Raw genomic sequence first — 25,955 nt, forward strand, 5'->3', positions numbered from 1 at the left:
CCAGCGATTTAGCCCAGTGTTCTAAACCAGCCCCGAATGATATGATGAGCCAGAATCTTGGCCGCCAGGGAGTTGTCTGTTATTTTCAAATAGCTCTACACAGATTATCTTAAAATGAAGATTTCAGGGAATTGAGTGATCCACCTACATTGTCCTGTGCTTCTAGTCACTTACAATCTGCACGCAATTCAATATGTAGATGTGGAGCCAAATTCATTGCTAACTTCAAATTTGTTTCAAAATTATTCAAAACATCTCGGCAATCTGTCTCCTCCAGCGATTTGCCATAATTTTCCCAATGGTTGGGAAGCTCAGCAGCGCTAGTTAAAACTTTCAAATCCCTCGCAAAGCTGATGTTTTCTACTAATTGAAAAAATTGGAAAGAATTAGCACATGGGGAAATAAACAAGAAAAACCGAAGGAAGCTTTCGAAAGAAATTTACTTGAGATTCGACATGCTGCTCCTCCAGAGCGTGAGGATGTAATGTAGTGAAGAATCCCCTCAAGGTTAGGGCTTGTACGATAATGTTCACATAATGTATGCTAGCCCACTATCTGAATGTTACCTTGGCGTGTATATGTAAGTTTAGTATAGTACTTCCTACACCAAGTAATATAGGTTATCTGAGGTTTTGATGTTTGAATGGAATTATCCACATGTCTCACTTGCTTCTGTCTGGATTCTGCCCTGTCATGGGTGATCGGTTGGATGTATTACCATTGAGCAAGTGGCAACTCCTTAATCAGGTGATAACTTCTTTTAGTAATGAAATCAGGGTATTATTACGCAAATAGAGCCATGAATGCCATTGCTAAGAACTGGTAGAGTCCCGAAGTAATGCAGGCTCTGATCAATTGAACAGGGAATTGACCTGGAGGCCCACCAAAGTGATTCACAGACCATGCAGCTGCCCAAGTTTTATTCTCAGCAGACTTGTTTTATTGTTTTTTTTAAAAATGTTTTTATTCAAGGTTCTTCAATAATTTTTACAAAACACTCCAAAAAGGAAAATAATACAAAGAAAACAGGGCAATATGCCAACAAAACAAAACAACTTAACCCTCTAAACGATTAACAATTTAACACCCATCTCAAAGCAAAATGGGGCATGCGCCCCTTACAAAAAGAAAAATAAATCAGCCCCCCCCCCCCGCCCTGGGTTGCTGCTGCTGCTGACCTCCACCTAACGTTCCGCGAGAAAGTCAAGGAACGGTTGCCACCGCCCGGAGAACCCCTGCAAGGACCATCGCAAGGCAAACTTTATCTTCTCCAACCTAAGAAACCCCACCACGCTTGGGGGCTTCGCGTCCCTCCACATTAACAAGAGCCTTCTCCAGGCTATCAAGGAGGCAAAGGCCAGAACTCCAGCCTCTTTCAACTCCTGCACACCCGGATTGTCTGATACCCCAAATATCGCTATCCCCCAGCTCGGTTTTACCTGAGTATCGAAGACCTTGTACATAGCCTTTGCAAAGCCCTTCCAAAATTCCATAATGCTGGGCATTCCCAAAACATATGGGTGTGGTTTGCTGGGCTCCCCGAACACCTCACACACCTGTCCTCCACCCCAAAACACTTACTTATCCTCGCCCCTATCATATGCGCCCTGTGCACTACTTTAAACTAGATCAGACTGAGCCTGGCGTAAGATGAGGAGGAATTGACCCTGCCCAGGGAATCAGCCAACAGGCCCTCACCCAGCTCCTCCTCCCACTTGCCCTTCAGCTCCTCCACCGAGGCTTCCTCCGCCTCCTGCAGCTCCTGGTATATCTCCGATATCTTACCCTCCCCGACCCACACGCCCAAAACCACTCTGTCCTGTATCCTTCGGGCAGGCAGCAGCGGGAATTCCCCTACCTGCTTTCTCACGAACGCCCGAACCTGCATATACCTAAAGGCATTTCCCAGAGGTAACCCAAATTTCTCCTCCAGCGCCCTCAAACTGGCAAAAGTCCCATCGATGAATAAATCCCCCATCCTTTTAATTCCCGCCCGGTGCCAGCTTAGGAACCCACCATCTATCATACCTGGTACGAACCTATGGTTGTCCCGTATTGGAGCCCAGACTGAGGCCTCTATCTCCCCCCTATGCCGTCAGCACTGCCCCCAAATCCTCAATATCGGCGCCACCACTGGGCTCGTGTTATTCCGCGTCGTCGGAAGCGGCAACATTGCCGTCACCAGTGCCCCCAGGCTAGTACCTATACAGGACGCTGCCTTACCCTTTTCCACGCCGCACCCTCTCCCTCCATTACCCACTTCCGAATCATAGACACATTCGCTGCCCAGTAATAGCTGCACAGGTTCGGTATCTCCCCCACCAATCTCTCCCTCTCCATCCTCTCCCTCTTCTCCCTGTGAGCCCTGATTGAAATTAGCTCCCCCCGGCCACTGCCTTCAGCGCCTCCCAGACCATACTCACCGACACCTCCCCATTATCATTGGCCTCCACGTATCTTTGGATGCACCCCCGAACCCGCCCACAAACCTCCTCGTCCGCCAGCAGTCCCACATCCATTCGCCACAACGGGCGCAGGCCCCTCTCCTCCCCGAACACCAGCTCCACCCAGTTTGGGGCGTGATCCGAAATTGCAATAGCCGAATACTCCACCCCCTCCACTCTCTGGGTCAGTGCCCTGCTTACCACAAAAAAGTCTATTCGCGAGCAGGCCTTGAGCACATGGGAGAAGAAGGAGAACTCCCTCGCCCTTGGCCTGGCAAACCTCCACGGATCCACTCCCCCCATCTGATCCATAAACCCCCTCAGGACCTTGGCCCGGCCTCTTACCCGACCTCGACCTAGCCCGATCTGGTGCCGGGTTCAGTACCGTGTTGAAGTCCGCCCCCCCCCCCCCCCCCCCCCCCCCCCCCGTTATCAGATTACCTGCCTCCAGATCCGGGATCTGACTCAACATCCGCTTCATGAACACTGCATCGTCCCAGTTTGGGGCATACACATTCACTAACACCACCCGGGCCCCCTGCAGCCTGCCACTCACCATCACATATCGACCTCCTTTATCCGCCACAATACCCACCGCCTAAAATGCCACCCGCTTACTCACCAGGATTGCGACCCCCCTGTTTTTCGCGTCCAGCCCAGAGTGATAAACCTGCCCCACCCATCCCTTCCTCAGCCTGGTCTGATCCGTGATCTTCAGGTGCGTCTCCTGTAACATGAGCTACGTCTGCCTTTACCCCTTTAAGTGCGCAAACACCCAGGCCCTCTTGACCAGCCCATTCAAGCCTCTCACGTCCCACGTGTCAGCCGGATCGGGACCCCCCCCCCCCCCCCCCCCCCGACTAGCCATCTCCTTTTTTAGGCCAGCCACGTGCCCACGCCTCCCGCCCCGACTCTCCCAGGTGGCGGCTCCCCGCCCCGACTCTCCCTCTTACCTTCAACTCCCCCTCAGTCAGCACAGCAGCAACCCAGTTCCCCCCCCCACCCCCTCCCCCAGCCAAACAACTGCTGAACCCCCCTGCTCCCCCCATTGCACTCCCGTAAGTCAGCTGACTCCTGCTGACCCCGGCCACTCCCACCTCTGTCTCCGATCCCCCTATTGGATTCCCTCTCGAAGTCTCCAGCCCTCCCTCCACTAAAGTGGGGTGGCCAAAGTTCCCCCTCTATCCCCCCTACACACCAATGTGGACACAAAGCCAGTACCGCCCCCCGCCTCAGGCCCCGACCTCCCTTTTCGTGGGAAAAAGCCCGCGCTCCCTGCCTGGGCCGACGCCGCCCCCTGTGGCACAGCTCCTTCTACCTGCAGCCTCACCCCAATCCCCGAAGGCCCAGGGCCACAGGCCCACACAACCCCAAGAAAACACGGGGGGCAACCCCCCCCCAAACAAGCCCACAGAAAGAAAAAACATCTCCCCCTCCCACTCCCTAGCATCCCTCATAACATGCTACAAGCCATTAATTTTAGTCCAACGTCTCATTTTTGATAAAGGTCCACGCTGTTATGATATCCACATTAACATATCATGGTGCAATCACACACGCACACACTGATGGACAGGTCGTGAGCACACGCACTATAAAACAGGGAACACCACAGTTGCCGTTCATTCTACCAGGAGATAGCTCAGAGCACAGAGCTCACAGCGCGTCACTCAGACATAGACCATGTGCTGAGTGCCTCACTAAGATAGTGCTAGGGCTGGGTCCACAGGTTAGCTGGTGAAGTATGAACCACAGCCAGAAGTTAATAGTTATTATTGTACAGAATAATAAAACAGAGTTGTACCATCTACAACCGTGTTGGTTCGTTTGTGTATCGGAACACCCAACACGACACACGCCTCATCCGGCGTATCAAAATAGTGGTGACGGTTCTGATACGTGACCCACAGCCATGCCGGCTGTAACAGCCCGAACTTCACCCCCTTTCCGTGGAGAATCACCTTGGCCCCGTTCTTGGCCTACTCTGCACTCCAGTCCTGATAGATGCGGATTTCGGCATTCTCCCACCTACTGCTCCGCTCCTTCTTCGCCCATCGCAGGACACACTCCCTGTCGGTGAAGCAGTGGAACGTCACCACCACGGCCCTCGGCGGCTCATTCGCCCTCGGCCTCATCGCCAGGACCCTGTGTGCCCGATCCAACTCCAGGGGCCTCGGGAAGGCTCCTGTGCCCATCAGCGTACTCAGCATTGTAGCCACATACGCCCCAGCATCCGACCCCTCCACGCCCTCAGGGAGACCCAGAATCCGCAGGTTCATCCTCCTCGACCTATTCTCCAGGTCCTCGATCTTCTCCTGCCATTTTGTATGCAGCGCCTCGTGCGCTTCCACTTTGACAGCCAGGCCCAGGATCTCATCCTCATTATCAGAGGCATTCTGCTGCACCTGCTTTATCGCCGTCCCCTGCCTCTTCTGGGTCTCCACCAGCCTTTCAATCGACGCCTTCATAGGGGCCAACATCTCCGCCTTCAATTCCACAAAGCAGCTTCTCAAAAACTCCTGCTGCTCCCGCGACCACTGAGCCCACGCTGCCGGGTCCCCGCCCGCCGCCATCTTGCTTTTTCACGCCCGTTCTCCTCTCTTCTCCAATGCCACTTTTTTGACCACTCCGCTCCTGGTCCTGGTCCACTCCATACAGTGCTGGGGGAACCTCACTGCTTCCTTCCCACACCGGGAATCATCGTCCAAGTGCCGCTGGAGCTCCTTAAAAGGGCCCCAAAGTCCATTCTCGGCAGGAGCTGCCGACCGTGCGACCTACCCAGGCATAGCCGCAACCAGAAGTGCACCCTCAGCAGACTTGTTGAGGAAATGCCCAGCACGTACAATGGCAAGCCTGGTGCAATCAGGAATCATGCATCTAGTTCACAAGTTAATACCATATCTGGACCATCAAGCATACCAATGCCAGTGACAGCAGAGGTGCCAGAAAGCAGGAAAGAGAGACTGGAATTGGTTAATTTAAATGCACTGCACAAGGAGGTTCAGAGCTGCCAAAAACTTGGGCTGGATTCTCTGTCCCGCTAGACCACATTTCGGTTTCACCCCGCCAGCGGGATGCTCTGTTACGCCGGCCGGTCAATGGGGTTCCCCATTGTGGGTGTGGTAAACCACGTGATTGTATTGTCTGGACTGTATCATACATGCCTGGGCTTGTCCAAGTTGGCTCCGCCAGTGGCTCCTCCCCTCGGGGCTTCTGTATAAAAGTGGCACGTCTCAGCCTCCGGCCCCAGTTTGGGTCCAGAGGCTGGAAGTTTGCTGTTTAAAGTATTAAAGCCTCAGTTAACTTTACCAACTCATCGTGTATTATTGATGGTGTATCAGTGGGGAAATCCCACGCTGTCGGGAAACCCCCGGGCTGCCGGCAAAACGGAGCATCCCGACGGTAGAGAATCCAGCCCCTTAGCAGTCTGTCAGAAAAACCATGCAGTCAATCAGGACACTTGCCCATTCCAAAAGGGAATCCCTTAAAAGTAGTGAGTTAGGTGCCATGCACTTAGAAAATAAAAGCACAATAGCTAACAACAGTTACAAAATGGATGAAATAAACAGTGTTGCAATTTTGAGACAACTGAAGTGCTACTTTAAAATCCTAATAATAAGCTTGATAATCATTCATATTGTAGCAAGTGCATGCTGCTTCTGTCTGTGATTGGTAGAAAGGAACTCATGAGACTTTTTGGCAGAGGGTTGCCAATGTTTCCCAGGAGTAATCCTTTCCCTGTTCATTCATCAAATAATGGTGCTGTCATAATATTCACCAGTATATTATGGTGCAGACACACACACACACAAACACACTGATGGACATGCAGTGGGACCAATCAGCATGCACAACACCGCAGCCAATCACCAGTGAGAGCACACGCACTATAAAGACAGGGGACAGGCGAGTTCCCGCTCATTCTAGTAGCAGCCACTCGGAGCACAGAGCTCACAGCCTGCAACACAGACATTCACCGCGTGCTGAGTGCATCACCTGGTTAGGACTAGGCAAGGGTCAACAATTAAAGCTGGTATTGCATTTACCCACAGTTCAAGTATGTTAATATAGTTAACCTCATAATAAAATAGAGTTGCACCACTTCCAGTGTTGGTGACCTGTTTGTGATCCAGAAAGCCCAACACATCATGGTACAAGGAGTGGTTGCATACTAGCAATTCTGAGACCCATCTGCAACTAATCAGCATTCCGGCATCCTGCAGTATGGAGAACATCAACCCACCGCCGCCGCTCCGCATCGCCAGCAATCTCGGGGTCAATTGGAAGATTTTTAAACAGTGCTTAAAGCTCTTCCTCGAAGCCACGGACAGGGAGAATGCCTCAGACACCAGGAAGATTGCTTTGCTCCTCTCCACGGCCGGGCAACACGCCATCCACATCTTCAACTCCCTCAAATTCGCAGACAACGAGGACAAGACAAAGTACAAGACGGCTCTCCTCAAATTCGATACCCACTTCAGCATAGAGGTCAATGTAAGCTTTGAAAGATACCTGTTCCAGCAGCGCTTGCAGGGTAAGGACGAGCCTTTCCAATCCTTTTTAACACACCTTCGCATCCTTGCGCAGTCCTGCGGCTATGGGCCCACCTCCGACTCCATGATACCCAACCAGATCGTATTTGGTGTTCTGTCGGACCCCCTGCGTCAGCAGCTCCTCAAAATTAAGCAACTCACCCTAGCAACTGCCATCGAGACCCGTGTCCTGCATGAAAATGCCACCAGCCGGTACTCCCACATACAGGCAGCTGAAACGGCGCGGCAAGGTCCCCACGAGGCAGAACGGGTCCAAACAATTGAACACCTCCAAGGCTGCAGCCTGGATGAGGGTGGCCATTTCGCGCGCTTTTCGCGGCCTCCCGCGCTTGTACGCGCCAAACTAGGGGACGGTGACGTGGAGGAACATGATGCGTAGGCGCGGACCACGCAGGACTGCACCGCGCATGCGCGGTGGCGCAACGAGCGTACTGACGTCACGATGTGCGGCAACTGTTGCTCCGCCCATTTAAAGCGACAATGTCCTGCAAAATCGCGACAATGTCTACGATGTGGCAGACTTCGCCACTATGTTGCCTGCTGTCGAGCAGTTCAGCCTGCCAATTCGCATCGCTTCAGCCAGCCTTGCAGGAACGGTCGGGCAATTCAACTCACGTTCACCGAGTCCGATTCCGACTTCCCACAGATCAGTGACACCAAGGATCCAAGGGAGCCTTTTCGAGTCGCTATTATAACAAAGAACAGGCTGTCCCCGAATCAAAACCACCAGCCGTTGTCGGTGCACAGCATTGATCCAGACGACGAGTGGTGTGCCACCCTGACGGTCAACCGATCCCAGATACGATTCTGCTTGGACACTGGTGCTTCCGCTAATCTCCTAGCGTGGTCAGACTTTCAGACCCTTGGGGTTAACCAACCATTCTTCCGTCGACCTGCCAACTAGTGGACTACAATGACAGCGTCATTCCTGCTACCGGTTCATGCCAACTCGAAGTGACGCACAACTCGCGAAAAGCCATCCTTCCCTTAGAGATCGTGGGCTCCTCGAAGGACTCTCTGCTAGGCGCACAGGCGTGCAAACTCCGAAACCTCGTTCAACAAGTACATTCACTCTCTCCAGATGACACGTCTGCCTTCCAGGATGCGGACTTCAGGGAGCAACTTAATGCCATCATCGACCAGCACCACAACATTTTCGAAGGCATGCTTCCATACACTTACAAAATCCTGCTCAAACTAGAAGACATGCCTGTGGTTCATGCACCTCACAGAGTCCCAGCACCCCTCAAGGACCACCTCCAGGACCAAGGAGTGCTCTCCAGAGTGACGGAACCAGCCGACTGGGTCAGTTCCATGGTGTGCGTAAAGAAGCCTTCCGGCGTGCTCCGATCTGCATTGACCCAAAGGATCTGAATCGCAACATAATGAGGGAGCATTACTCTATTCCCAAGCGCGAGGAGATCACGTGCGAGATGGCTCAGGCCAACATCTTCACCAAACTTGACGCCTCGAAAGGATTCTGGCAAATTCAACTAGACAGGTCCAGCAGAAAGCTGTGTACCTTTAATACCCCGTTTGGCAGATACTGCTACAACAGGATGCCGTTTGGGATTATATCGGCATCAGAAGTATTCCACCGGATCATGGAGCAAATGATGGAGGGCATTGAGGGTGTGCGCGTCTATGTTGACGACATCATCATTTGGTCCGCAGGAGCATATCAGTCGCCTCCAGCGTGTTTTCAAACGAATACAGGACCTTCGCCTAAACAGAGTCAAATGTTCCTTCGGCCAGACGGAACTCAAGTTCCTAGAGGACCACATCTCCCGGTTGGGTGTGCGGCCGGATGCGGACAAGGTGGCTGCCATCACGGCCATGCAGAAGCCAGCGGATAAGAAGGCGGTCGTCTGATTTTTGGGCATGGTCAACTTCCTGGGGAAGTTCATCCCCAACATCGCCTCCCATACCACAGCTCTCCGGAACCTGGTCAGGAAGACGACAGACTTCCAATGGCTTCCCGCCCATGAGCGCGAATGGGAGGAGCTTAAGGCCAAGCTTACCAAGGCCCCGGTATTGGCATTTTTTGATCCCACGAAGGAAACAAAAATTTCAACGGATGCCAGCCAATCCGGCATTGGGACGGTGTTCCTGCAACGCGATGGGGCCTCATCATGGGCCCCCGTTGCATATGCGTCACGTGCCATGATCCCCACGGAACAGCGCTATGCGCAGATCGAAAAGGAGTGCCTGGGACTGTTGACTGGGGTCGACAAATTTCATGATTAAGTGTACGGCCTCCCCCAATTCACTGTCGAGACCGACCATCGCCCGCTGGTCAACATTATACAAAAAGACATGAATGAAATGACCCCCTCGCCTCCAGCGCATTCTGCTTAAACTCCAGCGGTACGATTTCCAGCTCCTATACACCCCGGGCAAGGACCTGATCGTAGCCGACGCTCTGTCCAGGGCAGTCACACCCCGTGTGACCCAGAGGGGTTCGTCTGCCAGGTTGACCCCGATGTGGCCTTCACGGCCTCCAATATGCCGGCCACGGATGAACGCCTTATCCACATTTGCCGCGAGACTGCAGCTGACCCCCTACTACAGCGTGTCATGCGCCACATGACGGACGGGTGGCTCAAGGACCAATGCCCGCAGTTCTACAATATGAGAGACTATCTGGCAGTAGTCGATGGTGTCCTCCTGAAGCTGGACCGCACAGCATGCGCCAGCTCGTTTTGGAACAGCTACACGAGGGCCATCTATGCGTGGAGAAGTGCCGTCGGAGGGCCCGAGAGGCTGTGTACTGGCCCGGCATCAATGAGGACATCGCCAACACAGTGCTCAACTGCCCCACCTGTCAGCGGTTCCAGCCGGCCCAACCACATGAGACCCTACAGCCCCATGAGTTGGTCACATCCCCTTGGTCTAAGGTAGGCGTTGAACTGTTCCATGCGCTCGGCATGGACTATGTTCTGATTGTAGACTATTTTTCGAACTACCCGGAGGTCGTACGCCTGCACGACATCGCATCATCGGCGGTCAGCCGTGCCTGCAAGGGGACCTTTGCTCGTCACGGCATCCCATTCACTGTGATGTCGGACAATGGCCCCTGCTTCGCGAGCCAGGAATGGTCCAACATTGCCAGCAGGTACAACTTTGTGCATGTGACATCCAGTCCCCTGCACCCCCAATCCAATGGCAAAGCGGAAAAAGGCGTCCACATCGTCAAACGGCTCCTCTGCAAGGCTGCCGATGCAGGATCCGACTTCTACCTCGCCCTGCTGGTCTATCGTTCGGCCCCACTCTCCACGGGCCTGTCGCCAGCCCAGCTGCTCATGGGCCGCACCCTCAGGACCACAGTGCCGTCCATTCACGTCCCAGACCTCGACCACGTTCCGGTCCTTCAGCGGATGCAACAGTCTCGTGCACAACACAAGGCGGCGCATGACGCTTGGGCGACTGATCTCCCTGCTCTGGCGCCGGATGACAACATCCGCATCCACCTTCCGGAGGGTGGCTGGTCTGCAACTGCTGTGGTTCTTCGGCAGGTGTCTCCCCGCCCGTTCCTGGTTCGTCTGCCAGATGGTTCCATTCGCCGCCACTATCGGCGTGCCCTTCATCTCGTTCCACGCTCGCTACGTGATCCTCCACCGGTGCCACGCCCTCCTGTTGTCCCCAACCTGGACTATGTGGAGATTCCGAATACTCTGCATCCTCCTCACTCTGCCGTGGCCCAGCCCGTTCCTCTGCCGATGGCTCCTGACCCACCCTTGAGGCGGTCAACCAGAATTTGTCGCCCACCTGAGAGACCTGACTAATGAGTTTTACGATGTTGGACTCTTTGATCTGTTCTGTTATCTTGTTTCAGCATTCCAGTAGTTTGTATATAATGTTAATTTCGTTGTTGGTGTGTGTGGTAATACCAGGTATTGCAGTACCTGAGAGGTGGATGACCATTGGCTAGACCTAGGAGTCTATCATTGGCTAACATACATAGCTCCGCCCTGAGAGGCACGGTATAAGAAGCAATGCCTCCCAGCAGCCTTCACTTTCTGTATCGAAGCTGCTGGGTACAGTTCTAGCTGATTAAAGCCTATTAGTTATGACTCGCCTTGTCTCGAGAGTAATTGATTGTGCATCAACGTGACACCCAATTTCTCTGCACCAGGCATCTTCCCGTGTAAATAGATTAGCCTCATTTACATAGTCATGTAAATAACATGCACACACATAGTCAGGTACATTCACTACACGATATTTATTGTCACGCAGGCACATGTTTTTGTATAAAAGGGGGGATGTCATAATATACACCAGTCTATTATGGTGCAGACACATACACACACTGATGGACATGCAGTGGGACCAATCAGCATACACAACACCGCAGCCAATCACCAGTGAGAGCACACGCACTATAAAGACAGAGGACAGGAGAGTTCCCGCTCATTCTAGTCGCAGCCAGCTCGGAGCACAGAGCTCACAGCCTGCAACACAGACATTCATCATGTGCTGAGTGCATCATCTGGGTAGGACTAGGCAAGGGTCAACTGTTAAAGCTGGTATTGCATTTACCCACAGTTCAAGTATGTTAATATAGTTAACCTTATAATAAAATAGAGTTGCACCACTTCCAGTGTTGGATCACTGTTTGTGATCCAGAACACCCAACACATCAGGTGCTGCTGTTCCAAATGCGAGGATTTATTAATTGACTTTTTTTTGGAATTGTCTCTTTAATGTAAGGTAAAGAAAAGGGATGAATAGAGGTCATGTGATCTACTTCAAATTCATCCGGATAACAAGCCTGGGTTACTTGGTTACCATGGGAATAGAGGTTGAGGCTTACTTGGAGCAGGGTGCAACATGTTCACACCTGACAACAGATACAGCAGCAGCAGCGGCAGCTGAGCTAACTGTGCAAAGAATTTCCATCTTCAAGGCCAGGATTTTACAGCCCTGCCTGGGCATGCCTCCCCCTGGCAAATGCGGTGATCCATTTAAATCTCCATTCAGTTTGGTGGGACTGTAATATCCCAACGGGCTAGAGGGGCGGTAAAATTCTGACCCATGTTTTTAGGCAGGAAAAGAGAGAGGGAAGTCTCACAGAAACAAAAGGCTGCAGCTGCTGTGATCAGCAGAGAGGAGGAACCTGCTGGTTCTCTGCAAGCTACCAGGTGGGATGCAGGCGGGTAGACAGTCTCTCGATTGAAGGGACGCATCTGTGGTAATATGCCTGTCAGTAATATCACAGATGGATGGTGTGTGATCTCCAACCAGCGGGTGGCGGCAATGCAGACACACCATGCGGTCTCAAGACCGTGTCCAGGTGACCAGGGACTCCCTTGTAAGTGGAGACACATGCGGCCATCAGGAGATGGTTACAGGAGATGGTAGTAAGACATACTGGTGAATGGTCGGTACTGGTTGTAGTTCCAGAGGAGTCTCAAGAGACTCCATGATAATGTGCTCTGTAACAGATTGCTATCTTACCACACGAGATTCAATAAAGATCCTGGTTTGGACAAGTCAAGGTGTTTGGTGGATTCCTTTGCAAGGTATAGAAGACCAAACACACCAACATCCTGTGGCAATCGAAAGACTCTGGAAGCCGGAGGAGAGAATACCAGAGCGGAGTCTACTAGTTGCAACACTTCAATGTCATGACTTGGCAAAATGGAGAGAAATGAATCCATTAGAAATTGGAAGTGGCAGTTGACTGTTGACGAAAAACTACAAGGAATTTTGTAAAGGGGTCTTCACCGCTGGCTGGAGAACCGGCAAGAGCCCAGGTGTCCTGTTTTTAGGAAGGACCTCCACATAGGCCAGTGGCAGGCCAGCCCTGAACCTACAATCACACAATCGCCCCCACTCCCCCCTCCATCCATCCTATTCCCTTTGGTGCATGCTATTTCATTCCTCTATCACCCCAACTCGTCATCCTTTCCCACAGCATCTTCCTGAGCAATCACAGAAGGTGTAAGACCTTTATCCCTCCATGGGCCCACACACTCCTTCTCGGTGAAGCCGTTTTGTTTCGTTTACAGTACTCGGCGCTCACAATCCTGTCTCCTTTACATTCGGGAGACCAAATGCAAACTGTTTAGTCGATGTCGCTTTTATTTGATTTCGAAAACGTAAAATTTTAAAAATGTCCTGCAGTTCCTTTATGGTGGCTTATCCTCACCCTCTCACGGGCAATTATGGATGGGCGATAAATGCTGGCCTAGCCAGCGATGCTCACAACCTGTGCAAGGATTTTAAAAAATAATTGGTCACTGGGAATTAAAATTATTGGCCTCTCAAGTGATCATAACACTGCACAATCACATTCTCGCTTTTAGTCAATTTTATAATTATTCGCTCTCCCAAACAATATGATATACATTTGTGGTGAACAAACTGGCTGACACTACAGATATCCTCTGTGCTTTCCAGGAGGCAGCTAAAATCTTTATAATAGATGTACTGTGCTGAATATATGGATGCTGGCAATACTGCCCAAATGTTAGACATTGTCTGGACGGTTTCCTCAAGGAAATGGCACAGCTCCATCACAGACTCTTTACGCACAATTCTTCTATCATTCCCAAATATCTGCCTGGTATGGGTAAATCCATTGTGTTTTTTGCTAGTGAGATCTAATTGGCTGACCTGATTGGCAGCCCTTCCTCGCTCTTACTGGCCCTTCTCTGCCAATTGTGACCCAAAAAAACAGACGAGGTGAATTTCTGAGGGATACTCCCAAACATCTTCTGCAATTGGCTGAAGAGCAGAGGAAAACACAGAAAGCTGTGTAAGCGTTGATGCGTGGTAATTAGGGACGGGCTTGACAGTGATGTTCGCATCACATGATGAAATTTTAAAGAAGTATCCTGTTACATATAGAATCATAGAATCATAGAATTTACAGTGCAGAAGGAGGCCATTCGGCCCATCAAGTCTGCACCGGTCTGCACCGGCCCTTGGAATGAGCACCCCACACCTCCACCCTATCCCGTAACCCAGAAACCCCACCTAAGCTTTTTGGACACTAAGGGCAATTTAGCATGGCCAATCCACCTAACCTGCACGTCTTTGGACTGTAGGAGGAAACCGGAGCACCCGGAAGAAACCCACACAGACACGGGGAGAACGTGCAGACTCCGCACAGTAACCCAAGCTGGGAATCGAACCTGGGACCCTGGAGCTGTGAAGCAACTATGCTAACTACTGTGCTACCGTGCTGCCCTTTACTTAACATTGAGGCATTGATTTTCACAACGATAGAGATGTAAGCTACTCTTTGTGAGAGATAAGGGGTGGGATTCTCCATCCTGCCGCACCCATTTTCTGGTGAGGCGCACCCTCGCTGACAGTGGGATTCTCCATCCCGGAAGCCGGCCAAAGGGGTTTCCCATTGTGGGCACTCCCGCGCCGCAGGCCCTGCCTTCGCAATACGCCTGTGCCGCACCACTCCCGTGGTGCTGATCCTGGCATTTCTCTTGTAGTTGCCGCGTGGTGACGATCATGTCTGTTGTGCCCCTAAGTGGGCAGAATCTGCACTGGACTCTGGGAGGGACACTGGGTTCACCGCTTTCCTCCCACACTGCCCCACACTGGGTTCACCGCTCTCCTCTCACACTGCACTGTGGTGATCCACTGTAATTGGAGATGTAAGGTAGGACTTGCACTACAGGTTCGCCGGTAGATCCTGCCGGCTGGCTACGCCCAGGGAGAACTGAATAAATATGCATGACCTCCAGTGCCCTGCCATTTCGCCAGCTGCAGCAGGAGGCCTCGCATCTGACTGTAATAAAGCCACAGTTGTACCCAACTTTAGTCTTCGTGCAATTGATGGTGCATCAATTTATTACAGTCAGATTTTCCACAGAATGGATATCCGAATTAAGCCCGATCGCCTGCAGCTGGATCCTCACCCGCCTGACGGCAGGAAAGACTTTGCTCACTGGCTAGCATGTTTCGAGGCTTACATCAACGCGGCGGACCCCGCGCCAACGGAGGCACAGAAGATAAACGTCCTGTACTCCAGACTGAGCTCCAGCGTGTTCCCGTTGATCCAAGACGCCACGACTTACACAAAAGCGATGGAACTCCTCAAAGAACACTACACACAGAAGGCGAACACGCTCTTCGCCAGGCATGTACTTGCCACCCGCTCGCAACTACCTGGTGAGTCCATCGAAGCCTTCTGGCGCGCCCTAATTCCACTAGTCTGGGACTGTGACTGTCAGGCCGACACGGCCGCCGAACACGCGAATCTCCTCATGCGCGATGCCTTCGTCACAGGGATTGCATCGGACCGCATCCGAGAACGATTGCTGGAAGGGGCCACGCTCAAACTGGCGGAGACGAAAACCTTGGTGCTCCCCATGACGGTCGCATCCCGTAACGTACAATCGTACCTCTCCCGCCGCGCTGCCCACCCTTCTACCCCTTCCTACCCCTCCTGGACCCCGCCGACGACCTCCTCAGCCGGGGCCCTGCCTTCGCAATACGCCTGCGCCTGCACCGATCCGCGCACCCTGGGGGTCCCTGCTGCTACATCTGCAGTCAGCAGAAGCACCCCCGCCAACACTGCCAGGCCCGCGCTGCAGTTTGTAAAGCCACTGCGCGGCTGTGTGCCAGGCCCGCGCAGTCGCTGCGATCGCGCCCGCTATCGCCCCCTCCCCCACACCAGATGCATAATGGTAGCTGCCATCTTCGCCTCCCGGGTCCATGTGCGACCAATGGGTGCCGCCATCTTGTCCCGACCCCACAATGTGCGCACCATGGGTGTCGCCATCTTGTCCCGACCCCGCAATGTGCGCACCATGGGCGCCGCCATCTTGTTCCCCACAAGGTCCCCGGACATCTCGACATCAGAACCGCACCCGCTCGCCACCCGAAGCATCCGATGGCTACCCGCAGCTCGCTTCGATGACGCTGGACCAATTTCGCCCGCACAACCTGGCCACCGCGTCGCCGACGGTTAAAATCAACGGCCATGCGACCTCGTGCCTACTGGACTCCGGGAGCACCAAAAGCTTCGTTCACCCACATATGGTAAGGCGCTGCTCCCTGCCAATCAAAGGATCTCCCTAGCCTCCGGATCCCACTCCGTCCCGATCCGAGGCTTTTGTACAGTCACCCTCACGGTCCAGGGCGTAGAATTTGGTAACTTCCGCCTCTATGTCCTTCCTAATCTCTGCGCTGCACTCCTGTTGGGCCTGGACTTCCAGTGCAACCTCTAGAGCCTCACCCTCAAATTCGGCGGGCCCTTACCCCCCCCTTACCGTTTGCGAACTCGCGAGCCTCAAGGTCGATCCCCCCTCCCTTTTGGCAAACCTAACTGCAGATTGCAAGCCCGTTGCCACTAGGAGCAGACGGTACAGCACCCAGGACAAGACCTTCATCAGGTCCGATGTCCAGCGGTTGCTTAAGGAGGGTATTATCGAGGCCAGCAACAGCCCCATGGAGAGCCCAAGTGGTAGTGGTTAAAACTCGGGAGAAACACAGGATGGTCGTGGACTACAGCCAGACCATCAATCGGTACACGCAGCTCGACGTGTACCCCCTCCCACGCATATCTGATATGGTCAATCAGATTGCGCAGTACCGGGTCTTCTCAACAATTGACCTGAAATCCGCCTACCACCAGCTCCCCATCCGGAAGTCGGACCGTCCATACACAGCCTTCGAGATGGACGGTCACCTCTACCACTTCCTTAGGGTCCCTTTCGGTCTCACAAATGGGGTCTCGGTCTTCCAAAGAGAGATGGACCGAATTGTCGACCAGTACGGTTTGCGGGCCACCTTTCCATACTTAGATAATGTCACCATCTGCGGCCATGACCAGAAGGACCACGATGCCAACCTCGATAAATTCCACCGCACTGCCACCCTTCTCAACCTGACCTTCAACAAAGAGAAGTGTGTGTTCAGCACGATCCGGTTAGCCATTCTCAGCTATATAGTCCAAAATGGCCTTCTTGGGCCCTACCCCGAGCGCATGTGCCCCCTCATGGAACTTCCCCTCCCCCACTGCCCCAAGGCCCTCAAACGCTGCCTGGGGTTCCTTTCCTACTATGCTCAGTGGGTCCCAAACTATGTGACAAGGCCCGCCCACTCATCCAGTCCACCCAATTCCCCCTTGCGGCCGAGGCACAACATGCGTTCGCCCGCATCAGAGCAGTCATCGCCAAGGCCGGGATGCGTGCAGTGGACGAGTCACTGCCTTTCCAAGTAGAACGCGACGCTTCAGATGTCGCCCTTGCCACCACCCTAAACCAGGCAGGCAGACCCGTGGCATTCTTTTCCCGCACCCTTCATGCCTCTGAAATTCGACACTCATCCATCGAGACGGAGGCTCAAGCTATCATTGAAGCTGTGCGGCATTGGAGGCATTACCTGGCCGGTAAGAGATTCACTCTCCTTACGGACCAAAGGTCAGTAGCCTTCATGTTCAGTAACACACAGCGGGGCAAGATCAAAAATGATAAAATCTTGCGGTGGAGAATCGAGCTCTCCACCTATAATTACGAGATCTTGTATCGCCCCGGTAAACTCAACGAGCACCCAGGTGCCCTCTCCCGAGGTACATGTGCCAGCGCACAAGTGGACCAACTCCGGGCCCTACACAACAGCCTTTGTCACCCAGGGGTCACCTGGTTGTACCATCTGGTCAAAGCTCACAATCTGCCCTACTCCATCGAGGAAGTAAGGACAGTCACCAGGGACTGCCAGGTCTGTGCGGAGTGCAAGCCGCACTTCTACCGGCCGGACCGTGCGCTCCTGGTGAAGGCTTCCCACCCCTTTGAACGCCTCAGCGTGGATTTCAAAGGGCTCCTCCCCTCCACCAACCAGAACACGTATATTCTCAGTGTGGTCGATAAGTACTCCAGATTCCCCTTCGCCATCCCATGCCCCGATATGACGTCTGCCACCATCATCAAGGCCCTCAGCACCACCTTCGCTCTTTTCGGTTTCCCCACCTACATCCACAGTGACAGGGGATCCTCATTCATGAGCGATGAGCTGCGTCAGTTTCTGCTCAGCAGGGGTATCGCCTCCAGCAGAACGACCAGCTACAACCCCCGGGGAAACGGGCAAGTAGAACGGGAGAATGGGACGGTTTGGAGGGCCGTCCTGCTGGCCCTACGGTCCAGGAACCTCCCAGCCTCTCGCTGGCAGGAGGTCCTCCCTGAGACTCTGCACTCCATCCGGTCACTATTGTGCACCGCCACTGATAACACACCCCATGAACGTGTTTTTACTTTCCCCAGGAAGTCCACATCCGGTGTGTCGCTCCCGACTTGGCTCGCTGCCCCAGGACTGGTCCTTCTCCGCAGGCACGTCTGACTCCACAAGGCAGACCCCTTGGTGGACAGGGTTCACCTGCTCCACGCCAACCCTCAATATGCCTACGTTGAGTTCCCCGACGGTCGCCAAGATACTGTCTCACTCAGGGACCTGGCACCGTCAGGTTCCACCCAACACCCCCCACCCCCCCCCCCCCCCCACCAATGCGCCCCGCCCCACCTCCCACTGCGCCGCCAATATTGACCCCACCAGACAACCACCCCCTTTCCCCTTTTCCGCACAAGAGGACGAAGAGGACTTCTGCACGCTCCCGGAGTTCCCCGATGACTGGCCAGCATCAGAACCGCCACCACCGCCATCGGGGCCACCTCCACCACTGCCAGCACCAACTTCACCACCACCGTTACGCCGATCCCAACGAAGCACCAAAGCACCGGACCAGCTGAACCTTTGACGGACTCCGGACCGTTAACATGGACTTTCCTTTCCTTACCACTGTACATAATTCCACTAATTGTATATAGTTTCACGTCACCCCCGCCGGACTCATTTTTAACGGGGTGAATGTGGTGAACCACTGTAATAGGAGATGTAAGGTAGGACCTGCACTACAGGTTCGCCGGCAGCTCCTGCTGGCTGGCTCCGCCCAGGGAGAACTGTATAAATATGCATGACCTCCAGTGCCCTGCCATTTCGCCAGCTGCAGCAGGAGGCCTCGGATCTGACTGTAATAATGCCACAGTTGTACCCAACTTTAGTCTTTGTGCAATTGATCGTGCATCATGCACCTCACTCGGTTCACCGCTTTCCTCCCACACTGCCCCACACAGGGTTCACTGCTTTCCTCCCACACTGCCCCACACAGGGTTCACCGCTTTCCTCCCACACTGGGTTCACCGCTCTCCTCTCACACTGCGCCACACTCAGTTCACCACTCTCTTCCCGCGCTGCTCCACTCTGGGTTCACCGCTCTCCTCCTGCACTGCTGCACACTGGATTCATTGCTCCTCTGTCGCACTGCTCCACAGTGGATTCACTGCTGCCCTCTCGCACTGCTCCACAGTGGATTCACCGCTGCCCTCTCGCACTGCTCCACACTGGATTCACCGCTGCCCTCTCGCATTGCTCCACACTGGATTCACTGCTGCCCTCTCGCACTGCTCCACACTGGATTCACCGCTCCCCTCTCGCACTGCTCCACACTGGATTCACCGCTGCCCTCTCGCATTGCTCCACACTGGATTCACTGCTGCCCTCTCGCACTGCTCCACACTGGATTCACCGCTGCCCTCTCGCATTGCTCCACACTGGATTCACTGCTGCCCTCTCGCATTGCTCCACACTGGATTCACCGCTGCCCTCTCGCATTGCTCCACACTGGATTCACCGCTGCCCTCTCGCACTGCTCCACACTGGATTCACTGCTGCCCTCTCGCACTGCTCCACAGTGGATTCACCGCTGCCCTCTCGCACTGCTCCACACTGGATTCACCGCTGCCCTCTCGCACTGCTCCACAGTGGATTCACCGCTGCCCTCTCGCACTGCTCCACACTGGATTCACCGCTGCCCTCTCGCATTGCTCCACACTGGATTCACTGCTGCCCTCTCGCACTGCTCCACACTGGATTCACCGCTGCCCTCTCGCATTGCTCCACACTGGATTCACTGCTGCCCTCTCGCACTGCTCCACACTGGATTCACCGCTGCCCTCTCGCACTGCTCCACACTGGATTCACCGCTGCCCTCTCGCATTGCTCCACACTGGATTCACCGCTGCCCTCTCGCACTGCTCCACACTGGATTCACCGCTGCCCTCTCGCACTGCTCCACACTGGATTCACTGCTGCCCTCTCGCACTGCTCCACAGTGGATTCACCGCTGCCCTCTCGCACTGCTCCACACTGGATTCACCGCTGCCCTCTCGCATTGCTCCACACTGGATTCACCGCTGCCCTCTCGCATTGCTCCACACTGGATTCACCGCTCCCCTCTCGCACTGCTCCACACTGGATTCACCGCTGCCCTCTCGCACTGCTCCACACTGGATTCACCGCTGCCCTCTCGCATTGCTCCACACTGGATTCACCGCTCCCCTCTCGCACTGCTCCACACTGGATTCACTGCTGCCCTCTCGCACTGCTCCACACTGGATTCACCGCTGCCTTCTCGCATTGCTCCACACTGGATTCACCGCTCCCCTCTCGCACTGCTCCACACTGGATTCACTGCTCCCTAATAATAATGATAATAATCTTTATTGTCACAAGTAGGCTTACATTAACACTGCAATGAAGTTACTGTGAAAAGCCCCGCGTCGCCACATTCTGGCGCCTGTTCGGGTACACAGAGGGAGAATTCAGAATGTCCAATTCACCTAACAAACACGTCTTTTGGGACTTGTGGGAGGAAACCGGAGCACCAGGAAGAAACCCAGGAAGAAACCCACGTGGACACGGGGAGAACTTGCAAACACCACACAGTGACCCAAGCCGGGAATCGGAACTGGGACCCTGGTGCTGTGAAGCAAGAGTGCTAACCACTGTGCTACCGTTCCGCTCCTCTCGCTCTGCTCCAAACATGGATTCCACACTGGATTCACCACTCTCCTCCCGCACTACTCCACACTGGGTTCACCATCCTGTTCCCACGCTGCTCCACACTGGGTTCACCACTTTCCTCCCGCAGAGTGTGGCGACTGGGGGAGTTTCACAGTAACTTTGTTGTAGTGTTAATGTAAGCCTACTTGTGACACTAATAAAGATTGCTATTATTATTATTAATATTATTATCAGCATTACTGGATTCAAGCTGTCAAAGTCAATATTTTCCCGCTTCTGTAGTAGAAAGATTCAACCCACTCATTAAGACAGAATAACAAGCTTTATTTTCGAAAAAAACTGCATGCAGCAATGGCTGAAACTTGAAGTCAAAGAGCAGTCAACAAAACTGCTGAGTCTTTCACAAGTTCCACGCATTCGCGTAGAATTAGCTCAATATTTATACATTATCTTTATCAAGATTATGTGACAACAGTATGGTCAGGAGTTTGATCGGAAATACAAATGGAAGCAAAGACCAGACCATGTTTGGTCATATCACTCATACCATTATTTAGTCCTCGGAGGGAACATTGAAAGGTCGGAATAGACTTGTTTCTTCCTGAACTTATCTTGTTTTAAATTCCTACGGCCCTGGGTTATGACGAGTTAGTTTTATCAAGAGTTGCCGAGGTCCGGTGTTTTGGAATGGCTCGACCTTCGCTGATCTTTTCGGACTTCAAGTTATGCAGAGTTGGCCTACGGCCATACTAGTCTGAAAATGGTTAGGGCAGCATTCTTTACATGGGCCTGGTGAGCTGGAATGAATAGTTTCAGCCTTTGTTATATTGCATCAAACCTTTTGACCAGTCTTCCCATTGACCAGTTTTCCCATCATACCATTACTTAATTCATACCATATCACAAAGCTCCATTATTGATTTCACAACCTTACATTATCATAATTGGGTGCCTGCCATTTCACAGTTTGATTGACAGCTAAAAGTGGTTATTGGCTCTTTGAACTGGGACTATGACTTCCCATGTTTGTTTTTATAAGGGACTGAGCACTTGAATGAAATATGTGGTTTCATTTGGGAATATAAACACACTATAAGTTGGCATGGAGGTATAAAGGACCGCGAGAATGGGTAGTGGGGCATAGGTTTGCAGTGGGGGTATGGAAGTGGGTCGAGGGCATGGGATGACATGGGTTGACATGAATGAAACATGGGGAGTATGCGTGGGGGATCAGAGGGTGTGAGGGATGAAGGGCGAGGGGTGTTCTTTTAAAAAGTGCTGGTGTACCGAAGCAAGCCTTCTGTTCAGCCCACCTCCACACCTGACAGTCTCCATACTGTTTCCGAAGTTGCCAACCATGATTCCCATTTTAACCCACCCAACCATGCCCAAAATCCAATTTTTCAAAGGACTTTCTCCTGGGACGGGTTTGCGGAGATGGGAATTGCCCCGATTCTGTTCTCTTGAAGCGAAAATCCAGGCCTGAAACTAGAATGTCAGTGAAATTACTGTTTTGTGCTGTTGCGTTCTTTTATCCTGGAATCTATTTACATCAGCAAAGATGAAGTTAATACATTTTAATTAATTTTGTATTTTCATTAGATGACACAATAATTCTATTCCAGGCAGTAAATTGAGTTTTACAGTAGCACTAAACAACCAAATGAATCAGGGTAAAACTGAAGATGAAGTAGAAGACTATCAAGTCTGACCTGCAATGATGTGCTTCAGTAATCCAGCCTGTCCGCATCTTGGGTATGTTAGTTTAAAGAAAATGTGCATTTAATTCTATCCCATGACAAATTATTTAATAAGCAAATGAACATAAATAGCTGCTCAGTGATCTGCCTGGTTAATTTTGAGAACCGTGTTTTACAGTCGCAAATGAAAATATTCAAAGTATCATTTAGCATTGCCTTTTTTTGCTTCAATTGTAATAAAGCCACCAAGAGCAATGTTAAAATTTTAAAGCGGCAGTTGGACATACACGTTTCTGATGCTAATTTACATTTTGAATTGGTGTACCAATCGGATCTGCAATGTTATGTCGGAGTCAGGCAACCTGAAAAGCATTAACTACTGAAATTCTGATTTGATTACCATGATGTGATTTATGAGGCAAGTGATCTGACTTAGTTCTAAACTGCATGACAATAAATCTTGTATTTGAAAGGCATTCAGAGGCAGAGATTGGGGAACACTGACAGTACCTTTGGGATCAGAAGCAAACCCAGACTGACAGTCACGGTCAGATGGGTGTGGAAAAAGAACAGCATGAGCATCCAATCACTGTGTAGGCTTGATGCCAGTGTAAACCTGCAAAGAGAAACATCATTTCATAGTTAAAGTCTTTCAGGTCAAAACTATTAATGCAATCTAACAAAGTTATTATATAATTTCATGTAAAGATTGCACTGCTCTATAGCATATCGCTAAACCATTGGACATTTGATTTGTATTTTGGCAATTAACGTGGGTCAATGTCAAAAAGACTGTAAAATAGGCTATTTAACAAGTCAACCTTTTTTCGGGATGTTAATACACAGTGAAGTTTTGTTATGTTCAACATTTTATTTTACAGAATCTTCTTTCTGTGTTAATGACAGCCTATGAATGTGCCATTGCCTCACATATGTCAGCCTATCTTTTCCCCAAACTCATCTCTGAACCTGCCACAGCACTGAAGGGGAGTCCTCTGTGACAGTCACTGCAATGTGTTATTCCCTCCTTTTTCATGGCATCAGCATGTACATGTACACTGATGACGCCCAGACCTATTTTTCCAGCCACTCTCTCAGTGCTGCCACTGCCTCTGTGTTGTCAAACCACTGACTGATGAGATGCAATAAATGTTGGGAATTCGGAAACCACCACCATGTTCTGTACCCTCACCGCGTATTTCATCCCACCTTCCGGCCACTTCTCCCTGAAACACTGCATGTCAGTTATGCATAACAATCGGACAGGGCGTTGGGGGATCTACAACAGACATACTCTTGCAGGTTGCTGCCGAGGTAGTGAAGTTGGAAATCAACTCCAGTTTGCATATTGAGCGGTGGTGGAGAAATAGAGATGGATATCAGGTAAGGTAAAATCGCCATAGTCCCAGATGAGCATAGGCTTCTTTCCCCTTTGAGGGGGAGAGCTGACAAGCGGTGATTTAACTTGAGGATCGCCACACCTCGATTGGGAAGGTGTCTTCATGAATAACCTCACCGGGTCGGGAATTGAACCCATGCTGCTGGCCTTGTTCTGCATCTCGTACCAGCTGTCTAGTCAAGTGAGCTAAACTGGCACATGGGAAGGGAGTTCAGGAATTTGAGCCAGCAACAGTGAAGGAACAGCAATATTGTTCGAAGTCAGGCTGGTGTGTGACTTGGAGGGAAACATGTAGGTGGTGTGTTTGCAAGTATCTGCTGCAATTGTCTTCTAGCTGGTAGAGGTCACAGATGTGGAAGGTGCTGTCGAAAAAACCTTGACAAGTTGTCACTGTGCATCTTGTAGATGATACATATGCTGCTGCTATTGTACATGTTTGTGGATGGGGTGCCAATCAAGCAGGCTGGTTTATCCTGGATGGTGTCTTCAGTATTGTGGAAGCCTTACTCATCGAGGCAAGTGGAGAGTATTCTATCACACTCCTGACTTGTGCCTTGTAGATGGTGGACAAGCTTTGGGGACATAGGAGGTGAGTTACTCGCTACAGGATTCATCGCCTCTGATTTTCTCTGGTAACCACAGTATTTATACGACTAGTTCAGTTAAGTACCTGATCAATGGTAATCCCCAGGATACTGGGCTTCAGCAATCGTAATGCCATTGACTGTCAAGGGCAGGTTCTCTCTTGTTGGAGATGGTCGTTGCCTGGCATTTGTGTGGCGTTAAAGTAACTTGCGTGACGGACAGGAGAGGATCAGCTCAAATACCACGGGTGGGATTCTCTCAGTCCGGAGAATCCCCATGACCGGGCAACGCCCCCCCCCCCCCCCCCCCCCCCCCGACGCCGGCACGTGATTCTTCTCATTGGCCCCGGCGTGGTTGGCGCGGTGCTAGTCGCGAGCCGCTCTACGTGGCTGGCCCGCCGATGCTCAGCCCGGGATGGGCCGTGCGTCCGTAGTGAAAACGCTGAGTCCTGCCAGCGCCGTCCACACCTGCACGCAGCCGGCGGGAACTCTGCGTGGAAGGGTTGTGCGGCGGAGTGTGTCGTGGGTGGAGCGGGGCTCCGACCTGGGCGGATGGCCTCCGATGCGGCCTGGCCCGCGATTGGGGCCCACCGATCGGCAGGCCGGCCTCTCTCTCCCCCGGCCTCTTTTCTTCTGCACCGGCCCCTGTACTCCTGCGCCATGTTGCGTCGGAGCCGGTGCGTTGAAGGCGGCCACAGTGCATGCGCGCGTTGGCGCCACAGCGCATGCGTGGATCCTGCGACACCCAGTTCGCATCGGGATCGGCAGCTGGAGCGGCGTGAACAACTCTAGCGCCGTGCTGGCCCCCTGTCAGGGCCAGAATTACTCCTGGCAGCAGCCCGTTCACGCCGTCGTAAACCGCGACGGCGTTTACGACGGCGCGGACACTCTGTCACGGGATGAGAGAATCCCGCCCCACATGTGCGTGAACAGAAGATGTTTTACATTTGTTTTTTGTTTTCAGAGTAGGTGGTGGCATTTTTTCCCAACTCTTCTGTTGTTGCGTGGTCCAATTTTACTAACAACCCCACAGAATACATAAATTAGGATTAACTCAGAAGATCAGTTTAATTGCACATTTTAAAAATCCCAAAAAGGATCCTTTCACGCAGTAAGGGAAGGGATAGAGAAAAGGAGGCTTGCAATACAAGAATCACAAAAAATGGTTCACGTGAGTTACAGAATCCCAAAGTCAGAGTCTAATGAAGAATTCTTTCACAAAGGCGAATCGGGTTTGGCTGGCTGGGAACTGGTGTAAAATTTTCAAGTGGTGTTTCATATGAACATGAGAACATATGGAAAAGGAGCAGAAGTAAGCCATTCAGTCCCTTGAGCATGCACCACCAGTCAATACGATTATGGTTGATCTATTTGTGTTTCCAATTCCACATTCCCACCAACCCTGAAAACGTTGCCTAACAAGGATTTATCGGGGTTGTGGGGAGAAG

General features: G+C 52.2%; 1 protein-coding gene across 1 annotated transcript in view; it reads right to left on the minus strand.

The window, feature by feature from the left end:
• Positions 1-25,955, minus strand: part of gpr158a (G protein-coupled receptor 158a) — a 1,113,215-nt gene that overhangs the window by 28,645 nt on the left and 1,058,615 nt on the right. Inside the window, exon 9 of the mRNA XM_072508450.1 lies at positions 23,035-23,140. Within this exon, the coding sequence (XP_072364551.1) occupies positions 23,035-23,140 (106 nt within the window). The remainder of the gene's footprint in view (positions 1-23,034; positions 23,141-25,955) is intronic.

The sequence above is a fragment of the Scyliorhinus torazame genome, chromosome 6 (assembly GCF_047496885.1).
Source record: "Scyliorhinus torazame isolate Kashiwa2021f chromosome 6, sScyTor2.1, whole genome shotgun sequence".
NCBI lineage: Eukaryota > Metazoa > Chordata > Chondrichthyes > Carcharhiniformes > Scyliorhinidae > Scyliorhinus > Scyliorhinus torazame.